The sequence below is a fragment of the Panthera pardus genome, unplaced genomic scaffold, assembly GCF_024362965.1.
Source record: "Panthera pardus isolate Hobbes unplaced genomic scaffold, ASM2436296v1 HiC_scaffold_11, whole genome shotgun sequence".
In the NCBI taxonomy this organism is placed as follows: domain Eukaryota; kingdom Metazoa; phylum Chordata; class Mammalia; order Carnivora; family Felidae; genus Panthera; species Panthera pardus.
Genome location: NW_026526666.1, coordinates 20929184 through 20952007, shown reverse-complemented (window position 1 = coordinate 20952007; position 22824 = coordinate 20929184). Strand labels below are relative to the sequence as shown.

Genomic DNA, 22824 nt, shown 5'->3' with positions numbered 1-22824 from the left:
ATCTCACCTGGTGTGTCCAGGGGCCTAATACCTAGGTGGTGAGTTGTAGAATTAACTGCACTTACTATCAATAACACACCCCAACAGCTTTCATTTATTGATCATTTAAGATGGGCAAAGCATTCTCCTATATTTATACAAGCTATCTCCTTTACTTCTCAAAACAACCCCCTCGGTAGATATTACTCTCATTTTTGCAGATGAGGAAACCGATGCTCCAGGAAGTTAAGTAAACGTGAGACTAAGGAAGGATTTGAATCCAAGCACTCTCCTGGCACCCTTCACCTCTGAGCTACCTTGTTTTCCTCATGCAGTTTCAAACCCGAGCATCCTCTCTTCTCCCGATCATGTGGAGCCAGAGGTGCCCAGAGAAAAAGAGTTTTAGAATTCCAGCCACAACGCAAGGGTGCCTGTATCAGAGACTGACCTTCGCTTTGTTATCATATTTGCTCTATAATGCCTGAAAAGCATGACATGATTAACTTATGTGATGCCTCCGACAAGTTTGAGAACACAAAATGGGAAATAAAATCTGGGAATATTTTCCCACCGAAGAATCTCCCCCCACCCCGCTCCCCCTAGAGAATGTAGCTAATGCCTCTGCGTTACCCTGAACAATATATTAGAACATTTAGCAATTGTAAAAATACCGACCACAAAAATGTGAGTCTGCTTAATTAACAGAACATCTTCACGGTAGAAGTTGATTTTATTTATCTGCCAGTGGAATCCCAAGAGGCAAAAAAATCACTACCAAGGTTGACCAAAGCAGATAATGAACATTATAGATTTTTAGTGAGGTTCTGAGTTCTACTGGCTTTATCTGACTGCATTAAGACACATACACATGCCAAGGTAAAGAAACAACATGTACTGAACTGATTGCACAAAGACTTCATTGTTGGAACATTAACCATGATTATAACAATGTTTTCACAGCTTTGCAATTGTGAGAATATAATGACATTATGGGAGAAGAAGGGGGAAGAAGAAGAGGAGGTGATGAAGCTTAATTAAATATTCCTTGCTACTAGTATGAACAAGGACCCAAACACGGACACTGTGTGGAACACAGATACTAATTCACGCAACAGAGTGAGCAATTCAACAATTTACTGATGCAGACTCTGTATAAAATTCCTCTGCTATGATTCAGTTCTCTTATTTTTTTCCTGTATCCATGTAATCACAATTTCATCATGATGAATGGTGCCTCGAGTCTTTTTTGGGGGGAAATTAAAAGCAGCAGCAGCAGCAGCAGCAGCTCTGAATACAAGAAATTAACTTTGTGTATAATACACGTAACTTCAGTATCCATGAGGTAAACTATGCCCTAACAGCAAATATCTCTTGACACCAAGGGTTTTAACTTTTGCCAGTTCCTAATTAAAGCATTCTTTTAGAAGATTATTTTAGAAGTTTCTTAAACAACAATGCATGGTTTATGTAAAATATAAGAATCAATGTATACTCTCAAGGTCAGATTCAGGGCCAAAATGCACTACCTGAATCTAGTAACACATTTACTCCTTGCTGCATATAGGTTGCACATGAGAAACACAGGCTGCAATTTTCTGTGATCCATGCAGTAAATGTTCACAAAAACCAAGTGATCAATGAGACATCCTTCAGCTACTAAAATGAACACTTCCAGTCACAACAGACTTATCAATGAAAATAAAAGCAGTGATTGATGCATCGAACCATGCCAGGCCGAGTTAGTGCTGGAAAGACCACAATGAAAGCATGGTAGTCATGAGTTTTCTACTTGTTTTTATAAGGGATTGAGATTATCCTCGCCTCACATGGCTTTTCTCTACACCACAGGCTTTTGCTAACGAGGCATCTCAGGCTTCAAATGAAAACAATCATCCTTTAATGAAAAAGCTGAGAAATGCTTCTCTGGAGTTTCTGATCCTGGAGACAACTTGCAATAGGTCCTTAAGGCAAATGCCATGAGTCAACGAAATTGTAGAAGTCTAGAAGTCTCAGAATGTAAACATTAAAATCGCTGGCCAAGGAGTTCTCTCTGTGGATGAAAACTCCTCACAAGAAGACGTATCTAGAGAGTACCAGCTTCTTGGCTTTTGAAGTTCATGTGACTTTTATGTCCTAGAAGCACTGTACATTTTCTCCTTTGTAGAGACTTCTCTAGTAGATAAAAGTTCATGATGTTGCTTAAAAAAACAAAAACAAAAACAAAAAAACCACACCAATTGTAGCGCAGAGAAGTTACTCAAATACAAAGCAGTTTTAAGGTTTGATTTTGTTCGTTTTACTCTCATATTTTACTTTTGTGGTTGGCATATGGAAAACCAAACTGAGAAATCATAATGTTGGAGTATTTTAAAGGCATGCTATCATAGATATCAACAAGCTTATTTATACAATAAGATCTCTGCAGGAAGTGCTCAGCTCGATGCCACATTCCAGGATAGCCCCCGTTGGTTTCTTTTTCTAGATTGCCCATGTTTACAGGTTTCACGAATACCCCTGAAGTCTTCCCAGTGTGTTTGGCAATGATAAAATTCATGGCAATATCATCACAGTTTTGGGTTTCATCTATCAAGGCATGGACAGCTGCAGGTTGCCTCTGAAAGAGGTCAAGGTATTTGCTATTGAAGAATGAGGCTCCAATCAGCACCAAAGAGTACTGGTCACCACTTCCAAACCCCGGTGTTTGCAGTTCAAAACCTCCATAACTGTAGATACCTGATGAAGTAGAGACATGCTTTCTAGGAACAAATCCTACAATTTGATCAGGAAATTGCTGAAAAGATGGAAAAAAGAACAATTAAGGGTGGCATTTCTTTAGAGCAGACATGGTAAAAAAGGCAATTATTTATTACAGAGAGAATTGAACTGATTTATCAACTTCATTTTATTCCTGGTTTCTACATCTCAATTTCATCTGACTCCAGGCAACTTGATAAATCTATGTCCTGATCAGTTGTAGGTCAAATTCCATCGCAACCCAAATACCTAACAAAATTTCTAACCTTACAAATGTTCTCTTAATTCAAATGATATCTGATATTAATAAATTCTAGTCACCAAGGAGTCTGGTTCTTTAAAGTTTGCTGCAGGAGAAGCTGACTGTATGAGTGATATTCATTATAGCAGATAAAAAGATACAGTGTGATTATTTTGAAAAATGGTTTTAATCTCTTAGGAGTACATAAAATTATGGATCTACATGTATGATTCTACTGTTTTTCCATGTTGATTTCAATGTTTTTTAAAGTCACTGTTGATCTTAAACAATGTTATATTTTTCTCCCTTTCAGCTTGGGTGTTTCCTTTTTAAAAATATGAGAAAAAAAAATATGAGGTGTCTGGGTGGCTCAGTTGGTTAAGTGCCCAACTCCTGACTTTGGCTCAGGTCATGATCTCACAGTTAGTGAGTTCAAGCTCTGCCTTGGGCTCTGCACTGACAGTGTGGAGCCTGCTTGGGATTCTCTCTGTCTCTCCCCTGCTTGCTCTCTCTCTCTCAAAATGAATAAACTTTAAAAAAAAATACAAGGAAAAATATATAACGAGATGTCATCAGGATCTTTGAAGAAAAGATAGCAGTAAAACAATAATATTAAGATGAGAGTAACTAAAAATAAAACAAAAATCACCAAACCAGAGAAAACCAGTGAAGCATGGAAAAGAAGTAAGAATTTATAGAGTTAAAAGGTTTAGTTCAATCTCATAAGTAATTTGTATTTCACTCACTTACTGAACAGACATTAAACGAGGGACACACACACACACACAAATCAGGTGGGTTAATTCCCATTTCAAAAACTGCATAGTCCGGGGAGGACATGATCCAGATATGTGAACAAAGGATTCCCATACTACGAGATGCTTGTACACACAGTTGGGTAAACCTCTTGGAAGCACCGAGGACAGGATGACAGCTGTATTGCTGGGAGGCAAAGGGGAACAGGGGGTCAATAATAAAGGACAGAAGGCTTCAGAGAGGATGTGCCATTTACCTAATCTAGGAGGATGAGTGAAGTTCCACAGATGACCAGAGGAGGAAAAGTCACAGCACTAAGCAGATAAATACAAAGGCCTGATAGATGTCCGTCCCAGCTTTGCCTGCCTCTCTCGCTCACATCACTACACCATGCAGGGCACTGATGGGACTGACTTTGGGAGTTGGGTTACCTTGGGCAATGGATTGAAACTGTTCTTGCTTGTTCTTCTATGAAGAAAACCTAAAAATCATATTTATCCATCTTTAATTATGGTTTACTTGGATTGTTCTAAGTAACTATGGTTCTATTTACCCCGACCCCAGACATTTTAGGTAAATTGATGTTCTACCTGAAATAGAAATTTCACAGCTGGAGTGTTACATTAGAATTTTTTGCCTAAAGAGCTTTTATTTACAAGGCTGGAAAAAGTGCTGATGGGGAAAAAAAAAAACTTGTTGATCAGTATACTCAGCATGAATTTTGAAACAGAAGTTTTGAGAGCAGTGGTATCTACAGAGTACTGTGACCACTTACCATTAATACCTAATGTTCTTATATCCCAAGTAGCTAATTAAGGAGAGGTACTATAGTGCAAATTAGACCAGTATTGGGTAGCACAGTGTTTAATTATTTGACACAGCTCAGATTATTGGTATGCAGTTTGTTCTGGTTTCAGGTAACTGTACTGCAACTTGTTCTGTTCTGAAGTTTGTTTATTTTGGGTGAGAGAGAGATTGAGAGAGAGAGAGAGAGAGCATACACGTGTGCATGGGGAGGGGGGCAGAGAGAAAGGGAAAGTGAGAATCCCAATCAGGCTCCATGCTATCAGTGTAGAGCTCCATGAGGGCTCTCTCTTGTGAACTGTGACATCATAACCTGAGCCAAAATTAAGAGTTGGATGCTTAATCAACTGAGCCACCCAGGTGCCCCAAAGATTTTGGATACTACATGGTACTTTTATTTATTTATTTATTTTAAGTAGGCTCCATGCCCCATGTGGGGCTTGAACTCATGACCCTGAAGTCAAGAGTCGCATGCTCTACCAACTGAGGCGGCCGGGTGTCCCTGAACTGCAACTTGTAAAAGCCAACTACTATTAATTAACACATATTCACGAGCAAAGAGTTGTTTTTACAGAATGACAAGCAATTTATGCCTGTTTATTCCAGCTATGATTGAGGAAAAGACCTACATAAACAAATAAATAAAATGGCCACCACAATGATGCACTGGAATTTCTGTTATCACTAATTTCTAAAAAGGGGTTCCAGAATTAGGATTAAATTTTGTCGGTGTAAAGTGCTTTCTTTTAAAGCAAGTTATATACAATATTAATACAGAGATACACTTCTCTTTTGAGATACAGATCTGTGGCCTTGTAGAAAATGTCCCTCGATTCCAGTCTTGGCTATATCAGATAGTTTCCTCATTGTTCTCTGGAAAGTAGTTCCAGCTCTTCTCCCCAATATACCAAATATAAATCAAATACAGATAAAAGATAACTTAACTTGCAGGTTGGCTTAACTGAACACAAGAAATCTTGATTACCATGCACCAAACTTTTCTTTTAGATAAATAGTGTCTACACTGTTTGAGGTGACTCCCACATTAATCCACCCTACCCTGGGTAGACCTTCATGCTGAGGAGTTCGTAAAGGAAACAGCAACATTACCTGCCAAACCGAGAAAGCAAAGACAAGGTCTTGGGCACTAATTAGTGTGTCATCATCTACCATTAACACAGCTGAAACAAGAGAGAGACAAATTTGAATCCAACAGTTTGGAAATGAAAACAAAACTAGTATAACACAATGGTGTCTAGATAGATCATTCAAAGGAATACTTTTCTGGACAAAATAAGTAAACAAGAAATGTATTCCTGGAGACATTTGTCTTGTAGAAAAAGTGTGTGTTTGAATTGTAATTGATTTCATAATTGCCTGACCGGGAAATGATCATGCAGTTATCAACCACTATCCTAGAAACGAATGATCACGCAAATAAACAAGACTGGGGGTCTTTCAAGCAAATTGCAATGCTCAAAAAACTGCTCTGAATGGGAGGAAAAGGGAGGTGGCAAAGAAATACATTAAGCATAAGCTGAATGCCATTTTACTACTTTCTCCGATACAATATGTAATTATAGTGTATCTTCTTTCACAACATTAACCTCTTTGTCACTGTTGCAAGACGTGTGATTTCTTCCCAAGGAAACTGCTTCTTGACATCTTGAAAATTGGCCCTTAAGTTTTTCAAAGTGTTTTCTTTTGATTAAATTTTCCTACTTTCTCAGCATAATTAGGACAGAAGGCTGGAAATACACATGCCTGCCTCCCAGCTCCGGTTAGCTGCAGCCCTCGCTGGCTAAGAACCCAGCTGCAACTCACCATTGGTTTCCAGTTCAGGAAAGACCTGGAGTCGATTTCTCATCCTGTTTGTTGTCTGTGGTTTGAAGATCACAGGGACGGGGTGAGGCCCTAGAGAATTCCATAACTCATCCGGTCCCTTCTCCCCAATGTTGTTCCACACCACGATCACTTTATGCAGGTGTGGCACTGCCTGATAATGATTTAGAAGTCTCAGTAAGAGGTCTGTTCTGTTGTATGTCTGCATTATCAGAGTAAAGGAATCCAGGGTGGACTTGCCCGGGGATTTTATTTCCCTACGCAGAGTGAGCATCTTGTCTTCTTTAATATTTGGAAGTAAAGTGGTCAGAGCCCCAGCTACCAGCAGCAGCACAAGGATGGCCACCAAAGAGAAACGAAGCACTCGAATCCCCATCACTCTTCCAGGAAGTTTGCAGATGTGGCAGCACCTGGAATAGAAATGGAAATAAAATACAGAGTGTTAGCATTCTTACTGGTTCCCAGGTTTTTGTTTTTGTTTTGTTTCTTTTTGAGAGAGAGAGAGGGCACACAAGTGAACAGGGGAGGGGAAGAGACACACAGGGAAAGAGAGACAGAGAGAACCCCCAAGCAAGCCCCATGTTCTCAGCGCAGAGCCCAATGTGGGGCTTGAACCTGAGAACAATAAGACCATGACTTGAGCCAAAATCAAGAGTCAGAGGTTTAACCGACTGAGCCACCCAGGTGCCCCTTTGTTTTTGCTTTTTTAAGGAGGACAGAAGTTAACTTTATTTTAGTTGATTAAAAATTTTTTTAATGCTTATTTATTTTTGAGCGAGAGAGACAGAGCATGAGCAAGGGAGAGGCAGAGAGACAGGGAGACACAGAATCTGAAGCAGACTCCAGGCTCTGAGCTGTCAGCACAGAGCCAGATATGGGGCTTGAACTCACAAACCACGAGATCATGGCCTGAGCCAAAGTCGGATGCTTAATTGATTGAGCCACCCAAGCGCCCCTATTTTAGTTGATTTAAATTCACAGTTCTCCTGGCCTCTTAAAGGTAAAAATAAAAGGTACAGTGAACAAACCTCCTGGGCCTGTTTGCTTTGCAGTTATGGACAAAAGATCATCTACATAGAAGCCCAAAGAATTAAGCAGTGCCTTCAAAACTTTGTCTTCCTTTTAATGTGAAATATTTGGAACTGAGATTATTTTTTCAAATGGGATTACATTTCTCTTAGTAGTGTACTAATTCTTTAAACAGCTTTACTGAGATATCTTTGACATAAAAATTGTATATATTTAAAGTGTACAATGTGATGTTCTGATATGTGTATACTGCTGACCCTTGAAGAATACAGGTTTGAACCACATGGGTCCACTTAGAATGTGGAGTTTATTCAATAAATATAGTAAAGTACTTTCAATGGACTGTCTCTTCCTTATGATTTTCTTAACATTTCCTTTCTTTTGGCTTACTTTATTGTAATACAATATATAATACATATACAAAATATGTGTTAATCTACTGTTTATATTATGGGTAAAGCTTCCGGTCACCAGTACGCTATTATTTGTTAAGTTTGGGGGTAGTTGAAAGTTACATGTGTATTTTCGACTGTGCAGGGTGTTGGTGCTCCTACCCTCACATTGTTTAAGGGTCAATTATACTTCAGTGCACACATTTAAACTTACTTTTGGTAGCAAGTTTTTTCGAAATGAAATCATTTGCAGAACCCTAATATAAGAAACAGATGATAATGGTAGTAGCAGCAGCAACAAACAATTATAGTGGGCTTACTACTTATCAGGTCCTGTACTAAGAGCTGCACATGTCATAATATGTACTTATTCACTCAATCAAATAAATAAACAGTTATAAGCACTTACTGGGCCAGGCACTGTTTTAAGTTCTGTGGATACAGTAATGGATAAGATGGACAAAGTCTCTGCTGTTAGAAGGAGAGGAAGCAGTAGAGAGGGGCAGACAAAAAGTAAACTCAAAGATAATTTAGAATAGTGGTAATGAAGAGAATAAATCAGAGTGGCATAAGCAAGGACCAGATTATCGGGGATCTTATCAGCTGATGAAGGAATATAGATTTGTTTTTAAACGTTTATTTATTTATTTATTTATTTTTACATTTTTTTCAACATTTATTTTTGAGAGACAGATCATGAGCGGGAGAGGGGCAGAGAGAGAGGAAGACACAGAATCTGTAGCAGGCTCCAGGCTCCCAGCTGTCAGCATGGAGCTAGACACGGGGCTCGAATCCACGAACCATGAGATCATGAACTGAACCGAAGTCAGATGTTTAACTGACTAAACCAACCAGGAGCCCCTAAACGTTTCTTTTGAGAGAGAGAGAGAGAGAGAGAGAGAGAGCGCGAGCACAAGCAGGGGAGGGGCAGAGAGAGAGGGAGACACAGAATCCAAAGCAGGCTCCAGGCTGACTGCTCAGCATGGGGCTTGAACTCATGAACCATGAGATCATGCCCTGAGCTGAAGTCGGACACTTAACTGACTGAGCCACCCAGGCGGCCCTAGAGTTTATTCTAATTGAGATAGAAAGCCATTATAGGGTTCTGATCAGGAGAGTGACAGGATCTAGTTTATTTTTTACTGTAGCCTGGGTTAAATATCTTTCTCAGTATTACATAGCAACTAAGAAATGGATGTGGGATCTACACCTGGGCAAATCTGCTGCCAGAGCAGGCTGTTCATCATTATGAGCTAGGAATATACTGCTGAATTTCAATTCGGGTTGAAGTCGGGGAGGGCTTTGGAGCTTCCAAATCACCCTGTCTCACAGTACACGAGGGTCAGGAGGTACTGTAATCAGCTATGTACTCCCCTATCCCTCATGGTACCTGAAGGATGTGCTTAAGGTGGCTACAGAATAGTAGGTGAACCCCTGATTCATGTGGCCTGGACACTCATTGGCCAAACACGTCTGTCTGCTCAGACCTCTCATTCGCTTACGTCAGAAAAGGCTGAATCTCACAAGCAGTTTTACAGAGATGTGGAGCTTTGATTTCCTAGCCTCCAATACAGTTTCACTCTGACCCCTGCCGCCTCCTTTGGGAGCACTGCTGACTTTCAGTTTTTGCTGTTTCGTATTCTTCTATTTCTGCTTCTGATTCCAGACTTCCCTTACTTCTCCACAAGCCTCCATAAGCCTGTGAGGGAAGTCCTTACTGTGCATTTTGGCAGCTGAGCCTTCCTATACATCTTAGCATATATCCTAGATCCATTTGACTGCTCTGTTCAAGTACAAAAGCCAGAAAATGAGGAAAACAGATATTCCTTTAAAGGACTGAAAACAAAAATCAACCAGACATTTCTAAATACTTAAAAAATTCCTTTAAGAAAAACATAGATTTTAGAACCGCAAAGAATGAGGTATCATTATTCTTGATGACTTTAATGGATCCATAGTCTACCCTTATTATATTTTGGTACAATTTCTCTTCTTAGGCTATACAATAAATGAATACTCTCATCCATTCCACAATACAGACAAATATGATAAAGCTAGAAGAGACTTCTTACTGCTCCCTCACAGCTGTGGTATGCTAACTCTACCAAGCCACTGTCGCTGTCCTTCTCTGTGTAACACTGCCTCCGTACAGTTGGGTTTTTGTTTGTTTGTTTGTTTTTGGTTGTCTCCATTCTCCTTAGAAAAGTACAGTGTTTGTGGATACCTAAGCTCTTGACTTCACACCCTGTGGTTTAACTCAGCATGTGCAGCCACACTACCATTCCACAGGCAATCCTGACACTGTGGTGTAAATCTTCCCATCCTACAGATTAGATTCTCAACGAAATCTCACTTTAGTTTCCAAGTGATGTTCAGTCAACCTTTTGTTTTTCATTAAGATTTAGCAGCGGTGGAATTCAAAGGACAATCCCATTCTCGTGATCTTGTTTCATGCAGTAGAGTGTTTTCTAATTGTAGAAACTATTTATATATAGTTCAGCAAGGACACAGAGAGACCATATAGTCCATGCCTTTAACATGTCCCTTTGAAGTTTATGAGAATGGGGAATGGAGAATTTCAAGGGGGGTGGGGAGGGGCATACGCTCCATGATTGTACAGTGGGCGGAGGCATGTGCAAGCAAAGAAAGAGGTTATTCATAAGATCAGGGGGATGGTCATTGTCATTCAGCAGCTCTCACTTTTCAATAGTCCAGATCTGTAAAGCAATGTTACCTTGTAGTAACCTTTACAGAAATTTTTCAAAGATACTCTCTCCAGGACCTTCTCTGCAGCCTGTTCTGTTAAGAAAAGCAATTTTGTGTTTCTCCTTTTATCATGGCCTCACTCAAGAGATGAATAAAATGAATTTACTTTTGAAATAACCTTAGCTTTACTATGATTATTTCTTCAAGGACAGTAATTTAAGGCTTTAGAATACAATGTTTTCATTACATGCACCCTCTTACTAAAACACATACTATTAAAGTAGTCAACCAAAAACCATTATGAATTAATAATCTTGGTCCAAAGGCCTTGAAAATCCTTCTAATATATTGAATCAAAAGCAGGTCTCATAAAACATATTTTCAGTTCTGCATAAAAACGGCTAGCTATAAACAATGAGAGCGAAGAATCATCCAGCAACTGCATTAAAATACACCCTGATTAAAATCTTTGTGTTCATTTTCCACAGCTGACGAGGAATAGCATATTGTAAAACTTACACAGAAGTGTTTCTAGCTTCTGAAGTAGACACATAACTACCTGGTGTTTTAGTCTAGAAAAAGTAATGAAAATTAATTACTGTAGCCTACTATAAATATACATTGTCAAAGACACTCATGAGTATTTCACTTTTGTCTAGACTTTCAAGCAGGATTTATCCCCATGCCCATCATAGAAATTTCCTCAGATAACTTCTAATCCCCTATTTTACCTGTATCAAAATGTTGTGGGAGATATGAATAAATTATCTTTAGAAATACAGTGTAAATATTTCATGTGGTATTTATTAAACAATGCAACCCAATAAGCTAATGTAAGATTTTTAGTCTGTCTAGAAAAGGAAGAACTTCAGGGGCGCCTGGGTGGCTCAGTCAGTTAAGCATCCGCCTTCAACTCAGGTCAGGATCTCGCGGTCCCTGAGTTCGAGCCCTGCGTCGGGCTCTGGGCTGATGGCTGGGAGCCTGGAGCCTGCTTCCGATTCTGTGTCTCCCTCTCTCTCTGCCCCTCCCCCATTCATGCTCTGTCTCTCTCTGTCTCAAAAATAAATAAACGTTAAAAAAAATTTTTAAAAAAAGAAAAGCAAGAACTTCATAGACCGCAGTGCAAGTGGCACGTGTGTGCTTGGAGAACAGGTGGAGTCTGGAGCCCCACTGCAGGCCCACCAGAAACAGTTCCGGATCCGTTTGGAGAGGAACGAGGAATTCACTGGCTATCTGGATTCCAGTTTATGGCTTTCTTCTGTTCTTTTTCTAGAGAAATAACTTATCATCTAATTCACAGCTTTGAGCTTTGAACAGGAGATACGAGAAAGAACACATCTGGATGGTCTACATCTTCTGTGCAAAGAACCAAGAAGGTACCTCCTAGCTCTCTTGCCCTCAATTCCTACACCTTCTTCTTAGATTTTTTTCCTATTTTTTTTAATGCCTGTATAGATTTACTGACACCTTGTCTCATTCTAAAAAGGATCTGACAGCTCTTAGACTATTCCTCCTCTGCCTTTCTCCAATCCATGACTACAGATTAAATGTGACCTTAATAAACACGGTAAATGTCAGCATAACACAACAAAAAGTCCTCCTCTTCTCCTGATTATCTGAAAAATCAAAGATTCCCAAATGGTATTTTTTTGCACATATGTTGTTAGTTCTTCATAGGTAGAGAGCACATCCGTTTGGTTATTTTCATATTGTTATTCTAGCATCTTCTACACCAGGAATTTTCAGCTGGGGATGACTTTGTTCTCCAGGTGACATGTGGCAAAGACCAGAGACATTTTTGACTGTCAGGACTGGGGAGGAGATGCTATCGAGTGGGAAGATGTCACGGTTGCCGCTAAACATCCCGCAATGGACAGGACACCCCTCCAAAGGGAAGAATTATCCAGCCTAACATGCCAATATTGCTGAGGTTGAAAAACCCTGCTCTACATATATTTTACCTAACAAGACCTACTTGAACATGATTGGGGGAAGGAGCGCTAGCCAAGTGGCCTCTGAGAACCCCAATGCTTTGGTTATGAACCATAAGTGATAAAGCCATGGCTCCAAAGCTGCCCCAATATTTATATGCTTTACTGCACAAACACATAAACTCAGAAAGCTGAAAGAGAGCTCAGAGCTCTCCTAAGTCAACTTCCCTATTTCATTAAGAACCCAAGGTTCAGCATAAGGGACTTGCCTAGGTTCATGCAGCTGCATGCGGCACACCAGCAGCAGAACCAGGGCAAGAATCTAGATCTCCTGATGGCACAGTCCGTGGTGACCCTTTCCACTGTGTTATGGTAAATTCTGCAATCATGTATCAAAAAATCAGTATGCAAGACTGTCACTGTCTGTAAGATAATATAAAAACTCGTACTTAGTATGCTGGAGTATTTTTTTCCAACGTAAGATTTATTTCCAGGGCGCCTGGGTGGCTCAGTCAGTTAAGCATCCGACTTCACCTCAGGTCACGATCTCGTGGATTGTGGGTTTGAGCCCTGTGTCGAGCTCTGCGCTGACAGCTCCGAGCCTGAAGCCTGCTTCAGATTCTGGGTCTCCCTCTTTCTCTGCACCCTCCCCTGCTCGCACTCTGCCTCTCTCTCTCTGTCAAAAATAAATAAACTTCAAAAAAAAAAAAAAAAAAACAACAAAAACAAAACAAAAAGATTTATTTCCTATACCATAAATTTCACACACTTAAAGTACAACTGACTTTCAAACAACACAGGGATTAGGAGCACCAACCACTCCACCCTGCACAAAAATCCACGTATGACTTTTAACCGCCCCCCCCCCCCCAAGACGTAACTACTAGTAGCCTACTAAGAAGCCCTAGCGATAACATGAACAGTTGATTAACACATATTTTGAATGTTATCTGTAATATAGACTGCATTCTTACCATGACGTTAGCCAGAGAGAAGGAAATATTAAGAAAATCATCAGGAAGAGAAAACCCATTTATAGCACCGTACCGTATTTATTGAAAAATACCTGCATGAAAGTGGACCCGTGCAGTTCAAACCCATGTTGTTCAAAGGGTCAACTAAAAGGTTCAGTGGCTTTCAGTATATTCACAGAATTGTGCAACCACTGCCACAATCTAACTTTAAAACATTTTCAACACCCCCAAAAGAAACTCCAGACCCCTCCATTAGCAGTCGCTCGACATTCTCCTTTTCCCCAACCTCCCCGCCAGCAGCAGGCAACCACTAATCTACTTGATCACCATAGATTTGCCTCGCCTGGACGTCGCATATAAATGGAATCGTACAGTACATCACCTTTGTGTCTGGCTTCACTCAGCATAATGTTTTCAAGGTTCACCCATGTCATAGTATACATCAGGACCTCATTCATTCATTTTTTTTATTGCCATGTAACATTCCATTCCCGTACAGATAGAATTTGTTTACCTGTTTATCAGTTGCTGGACACTCGGGTTATTTCCAGTTTGCTATTATGAATAATGCTGCTCTGAACGTTCATGGACAGGTTTTTATGTGAACATGTTTCCATTTTTCTTGGGTATATACTTAGCAGTGGAGCTGTAGGGTCACTATGTCAGAATCTTAAAAAAAATTTTTTTTTTAACATTTATTTATTTTTGAGAGAGAGAGGGAGAATGTTGGTGAGTGGGAGAGGGCTAGAAAGAGGGAAACAGAGGATCTGAAGCAGGTTCTGCACAGTGAGCACAGAGGCCAATGTGTGCCTCGAACTCATGAACTGTGAGATCATGACCTGAGCCAAAATCAAGAGTCGGGTATTTAACCGACTGAGCCACCCAGGTGCCCCAGAAATTGTTTAATATCTGAGAATTGAACAGCTTTTGGAAGAGTATTATTTGAAACGTTAAAAAAAAAATCTCTTAAATGTAGGTAGAAGAGTAAGAAAGTAAGTAACACATAGTTTATAAAGCAACAGTTGCACATTCTCTAATGCGTGTCTCTAAATGGACCAGGAAATTTGAATTGTCAAAAACCCACTATTCAGTGCGATATTTACTTATATCATCTACCAAAATTCCTTAGAAGGAAGGCTGCTAAATGTTGAATGAATAATTCTTTTCTCAGGGCCAGTTCCTTCAGACTGAAAAGGCAACAATTATCCAGACAGAAGATGAAAACAAATATGCCAGAGCATAGTATGAACAAAGATTAGTTATGTCCTCTGACTCAGAAAGTAGAAACGCAGTGAGCAGCCTGACGTACATTGAGAAGCTGTCATTTTCATTTTGATGCCACAGATGGCAGAGGAGCAATAATTATTCTGCCATTTCACTACTAGATTTGCCTCATATTGTACAGATTGTATTCTCCTCTGGTTCATCCTCCAAAATATGTACTTGCCTAAAAACTGATGATTATAGAATATAGATGCTCAGAAAAGGGCCGGCGGCTGCCAAGAGATAAAATCATTTCCAAAGTGGAATGCAGAAGCCAATTCAGAACCTGGGCTTTCCTTCCATGAACATGTGAGAGGGGTTGGAAGAGGCGGCTATGATGCAACTGATGAGCAGCCTCTGACCAGGTTCATGGTCACATGGACACATATTGCTCAATCTGAGGCAAATTCCAAAAGGACTCTTCTCTTATGATATCCGACAGTCAGTGTGCTGGCTTTGTTGGTACATGCTATTTTCACTACCTACAAAGCCCTTCCTGGTTCCCACCTGACAAACTTCTACTCCCGTCTGTCCCCTGCCAACTATCTTTCAAAAATCCTGTCCCCTGCGAAGGTTCCTCTCAAGCCCTCCAAATCTCAGTGCTCCTGGGAACTGAGAACACACTGTCACAAGGCTTTGTTTCCAGGTATTATGACCATGGGCTATGCTCCCTCTGGAGTGTGACATTATCTAGAGGGCAGTTTCTGTTAGTCTCTGTAATCCACAACAGCGCCTGGCCCATTTCAGTAAGTGCTTCCAACTCTTTATGGTTAAATGACATGGGGGAATCTATGTTTAAATTGTCTTCAACAACACAATGGATAAGAAATGCCTGAAACTAACAGAATGAACTTAAATTAAATGTAAACAAAGGCCCCATTAAGCCTATACAGTACCCAAGAAAGCCTTCCCTATGTAAAAAACCTGGGTCATCCCCCATTTGGCGACTAGAACAGCCAGGTACGAAGTGTGGTCTCAAGCGCAAGCCACCTTTCTACCATCAGTTCTGGGACCAAGCTACCTGATAAATACAAGATGTCCCACAACTCTCATTTCTCCCCCCCATCTTTTCAAAGATATTCTGCATTGAAATACCTTTGCACATTCTTGTTTCCACGGAAGCTCTAGGAGAAGACCCGATTTGCCTTGGGGGAGTCATCACTCGTTAGATAAGATCACCCTTGTGAATTTCCCCAAACCTTTAGGGACTAACAAAAATCAGAAGCTATATGACTCCATCTGGCAGGCACTATACATGATTAACCAACAGACAATACAATCTTACCTAGCTGAGAAATGAAAATTTAGTTTCGATTCAGAAACTGACAAAAAAAAAACAACAAAAAAACCCTTAGACTTCAGGACAATTGGCAGAAAAAGAAAACTAAGTGAGAACACTGCCCCCAAGTGCCATTCACTATTGCCCAGAGTAAGCCTCTTGCATTACAATTTCGAGCCACGCAAACTAGAATTTACTTCATGGCAAAACATAGAATGCTAGCAATAGTACATGAAGGTCACTTTTCTTCAGAAGTCTTTTCCAGGTGCTCTACGGTATCCTGGGAAGTTTGGCTGTTAGTATTTTCCCCATATTCAAGAAACTCAATCTTTTCACTGCTATTTTTTTAAGTGCCATACCGCTTTTCTCATCCTTTTCCAACTTTTTTTAATGTTTATTCATTTTTGCAAGACAGAGAGAGACAGCACAAGCAGGGGTGGGGCGGAGGGGGGCGGGGGGACACAGAATCTGAAGCAGGCTCCAGGCTCTGAGCTGTCAGCACAGAGCCCGACATGGGGCTTAAACTCACGAACCATGAGATCATGACCTGAGCCGAAGTCAGATGCTCAACCGACGGAGCCACCCAGGCGCCCCTCCTTTACCAACTTCTATTCTCTGCTTCCTAAATGATTTTCCCTCACTTTTCCTCCTGAAGAACCCATCTGTTCTTACAAGGCTCTTCTTAATGCCCATTACTTTCTTCATAGGTCTAAATACATCAAAATAAGTTAAGTTATTTTGTGTTATTAATAAATATTCTGTATTTAGGAATAGGAAAAACTGGAGTGGGAATAGACTTATAGTCATAATAAATGACAAAAGTGTCCACAGTGTCAGATTCATCTTGTGATCATGCTGTATTTATGATCAATGGTACAGTGTTCTGAATGGACCATTCAGATGACCACAATCTAGATCACCTGTGTCATGGACTGGCTGCTAGCATGAACATGATTAGTCTTTTTTTATATTCACAGTCTAACTGCCGACATATATAAGATCCCTGACAGCCAATTTAAAGCCTGTCTTTTAGAAGGCTTAGTCCTGCAGTCACTTCATTCTGAAACTGTAGTTCTGAAACAGACGTGCTAAAGCAGATTGATAAAGAGCTACCTTTACTGAAAGACCACATTTGAATAGATAGATGCTGCAGCTACAGGTCATTTCTCACTACAAGCTGTAAGCAAAGAATTTCTGTACTGGGTACACTGAAGATCAAGTCCTCCTGTCGGCAGCCTGGCTGAGTGAGCCATTCTGAGCCATTTTATAGGTAAATCAAGGTTGAGTGAATACCAAGGGCAGCATTTAAAACAGGGACAACAGCCAAAAGTACCTGTGTTTCCATTTCCCTCTCCAATCCTACCCCATATCCATAGCAAAGGTTGCCCAAGAGTCCTGGCATTTTTTTTTTTTCCTCCTAAGCCTCTACAAAAGCATCATACTCCTTTTTAATACTTCCTCAGACAGCTACTGTCAATTAACTGGATTTACTTAATCATCGCTCATTTAAGAGGACATAATATATAAATGTTATGTGTAAAGTTTTTTTTAAAAGTACTGCCTCCTTTAATCGAGCCATTTGTTAGGGAGGCAGACAGCGAGGTCCTCTCTACCCTCAAAGTGCACAGGTTATGCTAGATAAAATTATGCTAGATAAAAGTTTGTTTTAGCCTTGCAGCCTTCACCCGGAACTGCCAATTAATTGCAGCTATGATGAAGATGATGATGATGATGATGTTTGGAGATGACCAATTCCATGGACATGTATTAGGGTCAGGAGCAGGAATGGCTTTATTTCTAAGAGGAATATCCACAACTTGTAAGGATCCAAGGAGTCAATGCATCCTAAGAAGAAAGCCTAGAAATAGAAAAGCATTTTTAGCTCAGTACAGTGCCATGCAAAATTAGTTCCAGAAATGGGTCAAAAAGAAACCAAGTACATCTGCAAATGTATTACTTTTACCATTCTAGGATAAGAGAGCTTTTCATTTGAACTTCTGTTTCAGTCACAGGAAAATGGAGGGAAGGCAAGACTGTCAGGCAACAGATCTCTGGAATATTCTATGGAACCTTCTTTCTGTTACAAAATACTGGTTTTCAGCAATAAACTCACATTCCAAAATAGCTCTCTAAGAGAAACAGATTTCATACGTATGAATTATAATTCATAAGTAGTTTCAGATATCAAACCTAACATCAAAGCAATCCTAATTCATATAAACTTTCTAACATTATTAGAGGAAGTCCGAAATACCATGGTAAATATTCATCAGTCAACATTTACAGGCCCCTCCCACCTGCACCAGACCGTCAGGCCCTAGGGATGGTAGTGCCCAGACCACCCAGTCCCTGCCCTCAGGGAGCTCAGTAACAGTAATGAAAATCGGCATACCTCTGCCTTCTGTGTGCTACAGAATATCTCAAATCGGCAATGTTTCAAACTTTATAGAAGGAAATTAAAACGTATCCACCCCCATTTTGTAGATGGGATAGCTAAGACTGAGCACGTTAAATGATTTTCCCTGAGCACAGCAGGTCCCACCAAACTCCAAACCTCACACGTGAGTCACTTTGTATTTTCAGTGTCCTCTGCACAGTCTCTTATCTTCAGCTTTGTTCTAGTACCAGAGTATTTCAACTATATGGGTATTGGCTTTATTCTGTAAGCTGAACTATTTCAATGGATAAGACTAAAAAGAGGCCTTACAGTATTTTCTAGTATATGTGCTGCCGAAGCAAGCACCCTTACAGTATTTTCTAACAGACCCTGGCTCAAGTAAGAACTTTCATTTCCAAGGAAACAAGAGTATCTCTATAGGAAATCATTTTTCTCAGATAAAAATATTGGTACTACACTCATGTTCACAGCAGCATTACTCACAACAGTCAAAAGGTGGAAGCAATCCAATATCCATTAACAGAAGAATGGATAAACAAAATGTGTTATATACATACAGTGAAATATTATTTAGCCTGTAAGAGGAAGGAAATTCTAACACATGCTACACCATGGATGAATCTTGAGGATATTATGCTAAGTGAAATAAACCAGTCACAAAAAGACAAATACAATGTGATTCCACTTATATGAGGTATCTAGAGTAGTTAAATTCATACAGATAAAAAGTAGAATGGTGGTTGCCAGGGGCTGGGGGAAGGAGGAAATGGGCAGTTGGTTAATGATACAGAGTTTCAGTTCTGCAAGATGAAAAAGTTCTGGAGATTGGTTGCTCAACAATGTAAATATACTTAACACTACTAAACTATACACTTGAAAACGGATAAGATAGCAAATATTATGTGTACTCTACCACAATTAAAAAAAAAACAAAAAAAATACTGGTACTTACCTCATTATGGTAAAGTTTTAATTTTTTAAAAATTTCCTTTATGGCTTCTGTAATTGATAGGAACAGGATCTCTTGGCACTATTAGGGGAAATCAAAGAATTTTCTGTGATGTTTTTGTCAGTCATCAGGAGATTTTTAAAACTGCTTTCAATGCCATTGTCGATAGGCTTCAAATTATTTTTAGAAATTAAAATTAGGTGTTCTGTGTTTTAAAAGTTACATTTAGGGGCATTCACTTTTGAATGTACCTTCTCTGTAAAGAGAGCTTTCCTACTATTCTTACTTTCGAATCTTATATTCTAATAAACTTTTGTCTGCTGCTCAAAAAATAGATAAATAAATAAATAAATAAATAAATAAATAAATAAATATATATTTAGGCAGTGAGATAGACAATGTCTTCCTGTGAGGTTGCAGCTAATGCTGCTATATTCTTGTCTTCATCTTTGGGACGTATGCAGAGGCAGAAAAAAAATCACATCATCCTATCTAATGGGTTTGCACAACTGAAGCCTATATGCCAAATATATGTGCCATGGAGCAAAACCATGGAATGCAATTTGCACTTATGCTCGATTTCTAGATTTTTAAGAATCTGTAGTTTTATACACCATCACAGTTTCTTTTTTCACTCGAGGTTCACAGGGCATTCAATTTGAAGCATCTAAAAAAGCATGGGGTCTAAATTGGGCTGCAGATAAATGCCAGGGTTGATCACTGAGGAATGACGGATGGCATCCTTCCTATTCCTTACTGACAACTGTCTGAAAGGAGCTGGAACCCTGACTGGAGATAAGCGTCTGCCCCTTTATTCTCTCTGCTTTCATTTCTCACAGTCCTCAATCACATGTCTGAGAAGCTGGGGGCTTTCTCTGTTGCTTAGTGCAATGCAATTAATTAGTGGAAGAAGATCTAAACAAATGTTCAAAAGTGCAGGATAGGAATCTACTTATTAGTTTTAAATGTTCATTACTATATCTATTTTATAACCTTAAAAACCCATTTAATCTTTTAAGACATGAAGGCATTAAGAATTATGGTTGGAGTCTTTCAAAATCCTGCCTCTGTAATGACCACCTGCATTGAGCTGAAGAATCATTTTTTGGTTTTCTGAAATAATGTTCCTTCATGATACAAGTTATTGAAGGGACAATAGGATGGCTGGGACAAAATGCTTGATACATACCAAAAGACTCTCTGAGTGACAGTTGTGTCCCTTTGCTACACCAAGGGCATACCTTGTACATATATTAAACATCAGACAATTCTAAAATCCTAGACTGATTTGCCTGCCACTCTCTCTCCTCACATCAGCTTCTTCTTCCCAAAAAATTCTTCTGGGGAAAGAACTTTTGACTTAATTGGCTTTTTAATTGTTTCCCTCCAACTGTCTTGTGTCCAGCACAGAGCCTAGCAGATAGCAGACAATAAATGCTGAATGAAAGAAACTAACTTTAACTTTGATAGGACAATATATATTGGTCAACATATATAGAAGAAATATTTCAAGTGACAAAAGAACTGAGACACAAACATTTCCCACTCCTAGAACTTTCCCTGATTTAACTAGTGTCCAGTTTGTATTTCCAACAAAATGACTTTAGTATTGAAGTTGGTAATGATGCCATCCAAGACTGAAAGATGTGAAGTAGGACTGTCACTTTTTGAAGGGAGAAGGCCCTCACAGGAATATCTGTATCCTTCCGGGTGGGGAGTGGGGCAATTGAGGAGTCCCAGGAAACCATTGTAACTGAAATCAAACTTCAATTTCTCCAACTTGTATTTGAAAGGGATATGCAGATTTCTCCATAAACCAGCTGAGAAATTTCTTATTTGTAGCAATATAGGATAAAATGCAGAATTTATTTTCAAAGGCAGAATACAAAAACACAGGCTCAAATTGCATCTGACCTTGATGAATTAAGAGAACACTGGAAATCAGTTACTGAAAGCTGGTTATTTGCATACATCTCCCCCTCCTCTCCCCACTTGATCATATTGAAATAAAGCCGTTTGGAGAAAAACCCAATTACCATGGAAATACTTATCTTTAGCCTAGTTTGCACCCACTTAATGTTTCCCCAGCAGTGCAGTAGAGTAAAATCCAAAGTCTATGGCTAATATAAAAGCTTCCTAAAAAATATATGTAAATTCTACTGATTAAGAATATTTCTATGTTTAAGTTAAAATAATGAAATATATGTCCAAAAAGGCAAAGAGAAAATACTCTTTCCAGAACTTAATTTCTGGAACCTAGATGTTTTACACAGCAATTTTAATTAACATGAACACCGAATAAAATTACATTTTCAAAAATAAAGCCAACGAATCCCTATCTCACTCACGCACAAAGTTCCAAGAACCAGAGCAAAACATGCATATATCCTTACTGCAAAAATTTTTTTACCACAAAAGCATTTTGCTATTTCCTTACCTCGAGTGCAGACGATTGCAGTGTGGACAGCAGATTTACTTGCTTGCAGCCTGGTTCTCATAGAACGGAAGGGGCCTCTCGCTTGCTCATTTTTTGTTTTTGGTTTTGTTTTTTTCTAAACCCAGCAGCGTGCATCCACCCAGCCTCATTCGCTGGATTGATAACCTGGAAAAAACACCGCCCGCAAAGTGAGCGCCTGAAGCAGGGGACAGTCCCCGGGTGGTCGCCCCTCCCTTTCGGTGACGCTCCACTTCCTGTTAGACTAAAAGGCAGTTCCCAAGAAGCTCGGTTTTGTAGTTTCTAGCCCACTTCCAAAAGCCAGCCCTCCTTTCTCGCATTTCTTCCCCAAGGTAACAACTTTTAATCATTCACGTGATGGACCACCTGACCTCACCCAACCAAACAATTTTCCGGAAAGGCGCCCGCAGGAAGGTTCCAACCACTGTGGGTGACTGGGGCAGGCCCGAGGGCTCGTCTCCTTGCGCCCCGCGAGCCCTCGCTTCCCACCGACCGGCCAGCTCCTCCAGCATTTCCCTCAAATGCGCAGGGCGGCTCTGACAAGAATTACAGCCGCGGCTGCGGCCCTCAGGATGACCTGGAAGTGAAGAGGGACCTGCACGAACTCGAATTTCGGGTGGTTCGCGGGCTGAGATTGTCCGGGAAGCAATGCCTTACCCAAACCTCAATTCCAACACGGTCTCCTAGGAGTTTCCTTTAAAGGGCGTCTTCTGATAACATTTAACATTCTTTAGAAAGACACTTATTGATTGCTTCCTACTTGGCAGTATGGAAGGTCAGGCGCTGTTTGGGGGGACCGGATTACTAGGATTTGGGTGCCCCAGAGTTCACCCAGCAAAACTATCACGCTTCCTGCGGGCTGGCAGCAACGCGTTCTGGGTTTTAAAGCCCTGCTACCTAAAGCACCGGGACTTAGTTAAGAGGGGGCAATGGCGAAAGGGCAGGCGCTGGACACCAGCGCATCCGGGAACATCAGTAGGCGGTCGGGGTGGGCGAGAGCAGGCTCTCAACCAACCAGCCATCCCAGTCTGCGGGTCGCCACCTCAGGATTTTTTCGTTCCATCCCAGGCCA

General features: G+C 40.2%; 1 protein-coding gene across 8 annotated transcripts; it reads right to left on the bottom strand.

The window, feature by feature from the left end:
• Nucleotides 1-690: 690 nt before the first annotated feature.
• On the bottom strand, nucleotides 691-22697 carry EXTL2 (exostosin like glycosyltransferase 2). Of its 8 annotated transcripts, none has more exons than XM_019457643.2 (6): nucleotides 22600-22697; nucleotides 21735-21899; nucleotides 19301-19378; nucleotides 6359-6786; nucleotides 5645-5715; nucleotides 691-2770 (listed from the first exon to the last, which is right to left on the bottom strand). In XM_019457643.2, exons 3-6 carry the CDS (start codon nucleotides 19303-19305, stop codon nucleotides 2282-2284), a joined length of 993 nt encoding a protein of 330 aa, XP_019313188.1. In that variant the 5' UTR covers nucleotides 19306-19378; nucleotides 21735-21899; nucleotides 22600-22697; the 3' UTR covers nucleotides 691-2281. The 8 variants fall into 8 exon arrangements, with proteins under 8 accessions (XP_019313188.1, XP_019313187.1, XP_019313184.1 ...); XM_019457642.2 differs by lacking the exon at nucleotides 22600-22697 and adding an exon at nucleotides 22410-22522; XM_019457639.2 differs by lacking the exon at nucleotides 22600-22697 and adding an exon at nucleotides 22119-22277.
• Nucleotides 22698-22824: the final 127 nt, after the last annotated feature.